Raw genomic sequence first — 7,835 nt, forward strand, 5'->3', positions numbered from 1 at the left:
TGCACCTTCAGCCTCACGTCCAAGACATATTCCACCACACCAGGCTTATCCCCTTGTTTATTCACTGCGGGTTGCAACAGTGGCCAAAGGGACTCCCAAAGGCTTAGGTTTCCCCGGGGCCAGGCAGCAAGGAGCAGCTGCAGTCGCACTTCATGCCAGGCTGCACAGAATGGCTTGGCAGCCATCAGCACTGCCCTCCTGGCACAAAGACGAGCTGTGGCTCCCGGCTTCCAGCAGGCTGGGCTATGTTCCAAGGCATGCTCTCCTGTCTGCTCCACCCTGATGACAACTCCTCTACCTCGAGGGGCAGCTCCAAATGCCACCCAGCCTTCCAGCAGTGCTCTCTGCTCACCAAGATGCCTGCATGTGTGTTCGGATGGTCTCCTGAGCTGTGCTGGCACAAGTGATGAGAGAAGGGCCAGAGCAGGGGCAAGGAGGTTGCTGCAAGGAGAATGGACAGGACGAGCTCACTGTGAGGGCTGAGATTGCACAGCACTGCCACCCAGCCTTTCTGAAACTCTGGCCAGCAGGAGAGAGATGGATGTATTTCACAAGCACTTGGGATGTACAAGTAGAAGCTCTGCTATGCCTCTTTGGGGTTAGATTGCACCAACAGTCAAATGCACTGGTTTATAGGACTGATAGGACTAGGACTGATCAAACCTGGAATCATCCCACCCCAGCCAGGCTGGTAAAAAATTTACATCCACAGCCTGACCTCAACATGCAGCCTTAACTGGCGCTACAGTCACAACAGGCCAACCCTTCAAAGATATGACCAAATCCCAGTCACCAATGTGCAATCTCTAGCACTACACAGTCTCTAGGAAAACACTTCTATAGTGAAAACATTCATTTTCTCACATCACAGGGCTGACACCAAAGTGCAGCCATGGTGCTTACCAAGTTGCAGACCTGAAACCACTGAAGGCTGGGAGGCAAGTATCCACCCCAACACCATTTCTCTGCAGACCCTCCCATTACTGATAATACTGGAGAGGGTTGACCTCCACTCTCATCTCTAAGACTTAATGATTATGAAAATCCAGAAGCACTAATTTTATTAGCAACCAAAGGGCTTGTGATTTGGAAACAGACAACATATATCACATCACCAATGGATTTTAAAAAACCCTTTATCCGACTAGCATTTATCAAAGTACATCATGATAGCACCCAGCTTCTGTCCTGGTAAAAAGAACAACGAGAAACCTCAGAAACTGTTTTTAGATGCCTCGTTCTGTTCCTGTATGATGGACAGAGGGTACTGTACAACTCAGAACAGCACGTACCAGCAACTGCACTACAGCAGAGATGCAAAAGAATGGCACTCCTAAGGAAAGGATGAAGACAAGCGCTTAATACATCCTGCCTTTTTTGAGACTTAAACAGCTGTGGCCCCTCAAAGGGGCCTCTCCTCTTTCAGCTGGGAGGCGAAAGTACAGCCACCTCAAAAACTGAGGGAAAGCGTTAGAGATGAGAACGTAAAGCAAAAGAACTGGTAATTCAAGTCATACAGAATGGATTACAAGGGTTTACCTAGAATGCATTTTACATGAAATTCATATATTACAAGAATCAGGCAAAGTTTACACAGCATTTGATAGAGCCAGTCTGAAAGAAACACAGAGGGAATATCAAAACTTGCCAAACTGTGGCAATCTCAGCTTCTTGTTGTGCTGTGTACCACCCGAGGTGTCTCAAACTCACTAGCGCAATTCTCAAAAAGTTGAATGATCCTGCTTGAATCTACCACCTCCCTGGAGAGCACAAAAAAACCTATAGATCAGCTTGCTGGAAGACACACCTTTTCAGTTAACATAGTGTTACTCAGTAAAAATTAAATTTAAGATAATCTGAACCACAAATTGAGGTATGAAAGAATGATTTATGTAATATAATAGGTAGGAAGAGTAATGCAATAGTTCACATAGACTTTTTCTCTTGGAACAGTTTCATTCAGCTTCCGCAGACCAGATTGTAGCCACACTGACGGACATTGTAGATGGGATACAGCAGCCCCACATTGTTTGTGTTATGTAACACCAGTCACATTCAGCATAGTGCTGACAGCAACACGAAGGGACTGACCTTACCTTCTTACTGCTGCAGCTTCCCCATGACATGCTATCCTGTACTGCAATCCCACTTGAAAGACAATACCATTTACCACCAGGACAATTCTGGTTTCGTGACCATTAACACCTGTTTTCTGTTATTCGGGGCACCTCCCAGAGTAGTTATGCAGAGGCGAACAAGAACTCCTGGGGAGGATGGAAGAGTGACACTCTGCAGTTCCCAGGCCCATGAGGTTCTCCACAAAGCCAATCAGCACGCACAGTTTCACTGGCCCCAGGGGGACCTACGCTCTTAGGTGATAAAAACAGTTTTGAAAACTGAAACCCAGGCGCAAAAATCATTTCCCCGCAGCCCAGAGTGGACTACTGTCCGCACTGCATCATCGTGTGTATGCATGGACAGACATGTTTATTGAAATTACATTTTCCTTTATGAGCTCTAGACATTTTAAACTCGCCTACCTTCTGCTCTTCTAAAGCTACTACCTGCCATTTTGCCTTTCACTAGGGGGTCACAAAGGGGCAGAGGGAAAAAGAAGTAACAAGTAACAATTACCTACTCCTGTTCCCACAATATTAAAATAAAAAAATTTGATGGTAAAGCTCAAAGAGAAATGTCTTCTTCTGGTATAGTTCTGGATGATTCTCATGTTTTCTTCCTGATTCTGGTTACTTCTAGGAATGACATACATTCACTACTGGGTGGTCTCTGTGTCCTGACCTTGTAACAGTCAAGAAAGATTCATTTGTTCCTTATCAACCCACAAAACAATTAAGGAAACAGGTTCAAATACAATAACCTATTTTCTGTTCATTGTTTTTAATACCACTATATAAGCCTGCTACTACTTTAAGTAAGGTTGTTATGGCATAAGATAAACTTAACAAAATCTGTAAACTGATTTCACAACTTCAGAGAATGCTTTCAATAAAGAAAAAAAAAGGAAAAGAAAAAAAAGAGAGAGAGAAAGAAAAGAGAACTACGATGATGTTTCCTTAAACTCATTTTAGGCTCATAACAGTACCTGCTGATTCTTATAGGTAACACTACAATTCCCCTGGCAGGTCTAAAATGCATGAATCTCTAAAAATTGGCCACTCCAATGTTCTGGTAACAGAATTTTGTGGTTTAACTTCAGGTGTTCACAATTTAAAACACTGGCTCATTTTTTTCTTTGTTTACAAGCTGATATTATGTATTTTGAAAATGATGTTCATAAAGAGACATGTACAGAATATTCCACTGTAAACACATTTCTTTTATCAGGAGGTATATCAGAAATGGATACAGAAGATACTTTGCTACAGCAGATACACTGCTACAGCATGATCTGTGTGAAATATGGTCCAGTCTCAAAACGTTATGTGTAGTAGCAGAGCTCTATTCTTAAACCCCAAACATCTGAATCACAAACGTTCCATCTTTAAATTAAAAAAAAAACCAAACAACAAAACAAACAAAAAGAAAACAAAACAAAACAAAAAAAACAACCCGAAACCAACCAACAGAAAAAAAAAACATCCAAAACCCAAACAAACAAAACAAAACCCCACATTCAGTCAGCATCATAGTAAAAAGAAGTGACAATTTACTAAAGCCGGAGGCACCTCTCTGACACACTACACCTAACCTCATGGCTATTTGAAATAGCAGCACCACGAGACTGCCGTGCTATGTCCTGTCCGTAGTGTGGGCAATCTTTTTTGCTAAAAGCCTGTTATGGCTACTAGAATACAAGCAGACCTATGTATTTGTATAAAACCACCCAAGTCCCCGTCTGCAGAAATAGAGGGGGCTAAACAGCACCGGCCCCAGAACATCAAATCCCGGGTAAAACAGCCCCCAGCAGCCCAGGGACTTCTCTTTCCCGTCGGCTGACACTGATCTGCTCTCCCCAGGTCGCCTGGACTTTCAGACGGAGCCTGATGCCATTTGCGGGTTGGCTCGGCGCGCCGCCGGACACAGCCGAGCGCTCTGTCCGAGCCAGCCGCCGCCGCCCGCCGCCGATGCTCCCCCTCCGGGGCCGCAGGGACGGGGCCGGCTGAGGACGGGGAGGGTCGGTCACAGCCCCCCGCTGCCCGGCGGGGCACGGAGGGACGCGGAGGGACACGGCACCGCCCGTGCTGGGGGACAGCGGGGTCACCGCGGCCGCGCCGCCCTCACCTGCGGGTCCGCGCGCTCGCGGTGCGGGGGCTGCCAGCCGCGTCCCCGCCGGTGGCCGCGGAACACGGAGCCCAGCGGCGGCAGCAGCAGGTCCCGCCACGCCGCCATGCCCCGGCCCCGCGATCCTTGTCCCGCGGCGGCCGCGCGGGGCGGGCGGGGCGCCGTCCTTTACCCCGGGCTGCTCGGTGAACCAGGTGCTACCTGTGCCCAGTTCTGGGAGCCGCACGCTGGCGCCAGGGCCACGCTTTCCTATGCGGGGAGGGCGAGCACCGACTCTGCCTTGGCTGCCATCCTGCCAGGGAGCCCCGACGGCCGGGCCGAGCGCACCTCTCTCTGCTCACACGCTTCCCCTCCCGGGCCCAGCTGCGCTTTTCTTCCACCCCGCCACACTCTTCCTCACATCGGGAGACCAGATCAAAGTATCCCGAACTCAGCACATGCTTTTTGACTCTGGTTTGCCTGCATCTCAGCACCCCCTCCTAATGCCTCATTTTTCAGGGGGCTCTAAAAGTAAATTCATGATACAAGCTACAGCACTCACGATAAAAGTAACAAGAGGGTCCAAGAGGAAATCAGCAATTCTCTTGGATTGTGAAATATGAAGACTTGAATCATAGGTAATCAAGACATTATTGAAGGCAAAAGGTAAAAAGGAACAGTAGCAGTGTTACAGCTCACGACAATGAACACAACCAATGAATAAGAAAACAGTATGTGCCAGTGTATTAATTAAAATCTTCATGAAGCGATAAAATTTGGATATAAACCCAAATTTTTGAACACTTAAGTTCTTGATCTTCTTAGTCATCTTCACATACCTTCTGTATTACTTCTTTCTCACTGACAAAACTTAAAGAAGGAACCTCAACAGCCCCTCAGCAGTTACCACTGTCTCCTGCAGGACTGGAGCCCTCGAATGTCCCAAGGACCACAGCCAGCAACCCAAACCAAGTCCCTGCAACAATTACACCTGGTTGTACCTATTGTAAACTAACAAAACAGGCATACACGATTCTTCTTTATCCTGAATTTCATTTTGTTTCCAGTCTTTTTTATTTTCTTCAACTTGTTTCTCAAACCTTACTTTTCAGTCAGTCTCCATTTCCTCTTATTTCAAACTTACCCCTTCCTATAATTAATCCCAGTCTCAGTTCTTTGATTTCTCAGCTCTGCTCTCTCATCTGCTTCTTGCCTACTGTTTCTTTTATTTTGTTGGTTTCTGGCCACTGTATTGACTGTGAGGACCAATGTCCATCTGCCTCTGGATATTATCTATATTTCCTATCCACTTGCTCTTTCTAGATGTTTCTCCCATTTTCTGGTCTCTCAATTTCTAATTTTCCTGCTCAGCCAAGTCTTATCTTTCTCTACTGTGCTCAGTTCTCCCTCCTCCTCCTCCTCCTCCCTGCAGGAGAAGCTTGCCTTCAGAGCATGCTGTTCCAGTGCAGGAGCCTGAGCAGAGCCTCGGTGAGCACCAGGGAGAAGATGGTTCACACACAGTCTCAGCAGCACCCCAAAAAACAGAGCAGCCTGGTTGGTCCTTGGGCATGCCTCAGGACCTTTTGAAATACTGGCTGTCAAACTTAGCAGTGGTTTCACATAAACTATTACTTCAAAGACAGAGACAATAATAAAACTGTTCCCAGCACCCTGCCAAACATGGTTTTCTTCTTCTTACATTGCTTCTATTTCGTCTTTAGATATTTATATTGTACTTCCACATGGTAGGCCTTAAGAAAACATTACAGCTTCTAATAAGAGAATGGACTCCTAAAATTTTTAGCAGGTGTTGAATGTAGCTAGGTTCATTCTTTACCTAGCTACACCTTTTTTAAGATATTTCATTATTGTCAATTAAACTTCCTCAGTCAAGTAATCCTGAGTCAGCATAGAAGATTTTGGCTCAATTTGCTAGTATCATCAATGTTCACAAATGAAAAAAAAAATCCTCTTTTAATAGGATGTATCAGTCACTGTTACTGTGCCCTCTCTTCATATGAATCTGAACTCCATAAGAAATTTGAAACACAGGTATCCCAGCACATGCAGGTGCACTGGAACTTACTGGGTCACACCTACATGTACATATTCCATCGATTGCAAGCATTTTCTTAATTCCAAGTTTGTGCCATTTCTTTCTAAGTTGTGAAGAGTCTTTCAGACATAAGAAATCCTCAATCTTCCCTGAAATCAGGTATTGCCACTTCTTACCTAGCACAAAGACCTAAAAATCTGCTATGAAAAGCCATATTATGAAAAGCCAACTTATGTTACAAATTCCCACACCCAATTCCTCAGCACTTCACTGATATGAAAACACATGTGGTACGTTTTATAACAGCTACTTTAGTAGTTCAAAGTCCACATAACTCTCATGTACTCTCTATCTTGTTTTCTCTAGAAATCAGAACTGCTGAGATGTTTCCTCCTTATCAATCTTACTTCTACAGACTTACCTTAAGATCAGTGCTGTCTTGTTTGTCCATCCTTTAAGCTTCTTTTTTGTTAGTCCTATATTTCCAGTGTCTAATCTGTCACCTCAACAGCAGCGCAGACAGCTCAGTTCTTGGATGCTCATTAGGAACAGTGCATCACACCTCCTGCTTTTTGTGTCCTAAGGAAGTGAAATGTATACATGTCAAAGTATGACTGCTTTAATTCATTAATCACCTTGCATTGTTTTCAAAAGTCCAAAAATCCTGGACCAAAAAGCAATTCAAAGGAGGATAATGTGCTTAATAGAAACACTTACCAAAGAAGGAACGGCTTTGTTTCTGTTGTTTCCATGGGCGGCCTGCAAAGGCATAAACATCCAGATACCCACTCTGTTCTCTAAGATCTGTTATATTATACCTCATATCCAGTAAGTACCTGGAAATGTTTTCGGGGTTTTTTCCATCCATCGTGTTTAATCAGGCAGAATCTACTAGATGTTTATACAGACTTCGGAATGGAAAAGCTCAAACTAATTTACATCTCATGCACTAACCTGTTTTAGAGGGAACTCCCAGTTTCATTGTTTCATCATGTCCAAGCACACTGAAGATACCGAGTTTCATAAGACTATATACACACCTTTACCTTTGCCTTAGTGCCCTAGCAGACCTTCAAGAACTGATGATGAAGCAAAGAGAGGAGAAAGGAATAAAACTGGTAGACTGCTTCTAGATTTCTCATCATTCCATACCATCATCAACAAATCAGCCTGCCTTCAGGCTTATTTATCTTTATCTAACAACACAAAAGAAGTCTCATAAGTCAATCCAACACTAAAGGCTGGCAGCAGATATATTGAATGCACTCACCAGATGATGACTGCTTCAGCGTCTGCTTTGGCATGCTGTGGAAAGGCATTGTGGCAGAATGTTGTTCATTATAGCACAAAATACAAATATTGTTTAACCATGCAGATTCTGAACTACAATTTCTGCTTTGGTCTTCCCCTTCAACATACAGTGTGTTAAGGCAACCTCCTGCAGTGAGTTTAAGTCATGCTTTATTGCTTAGTTCACAGTATGCATATATACAATGATTGTTCCAGATCTGATCACAGTAAATCTTCCCTCGGGCTGCCCACTGCACCCTGATACTAG

General features: G+C 44.6%; 1 protein-coding gene across 1 annotated transcript in view; it reads right to left on the bottom strand.

The window, feature by feature from the left end:
• Positions 1-7,037, bottom strand: part of LOC138103342 (transient receptor potential cation channel subfamily M member 6-like) — a 28,393-nt gene extending 21,356 nt beyond the window's left edge. Inside the window, exons 1-2 of the mRNA XM_069001579.1 lie at positions 6,995-7,037; positions 6,699-6,856 (exon numbers count right to left, since the gene is read on the bottom strand). Coding sequence (XP_068857680.1) covers positions 6,699-6,728 — 30 coding nt within the window. The 5' untranslated portion in view covers positions 6,729-6,856; positions 6,995-7,037. The remainder of the gene's footprint in view (positions 1-6,698; positions 6,857-6,994) is intronic.
• Positions 7,038-7,835: the final 798 nt, after the last annotated feature.

This window comes from Aphelocoma coerulescens (assembly GCF_041296385.1).
Source record: "Aphelocoma coerulescens isolate FSJ_1873_10779 chromosome Z unlocalized genomic scaffold, UR_Acoe_1.0 ChrZ, whole genome shotgun sequence".
In the NCBI taxonomy this organism is placed as follows: Eukaryota; Metazoa; Chordata; class Aves; order Passeriformes; family Corvidae; genus Aphelocoma; species Aphelocoma coerulescens.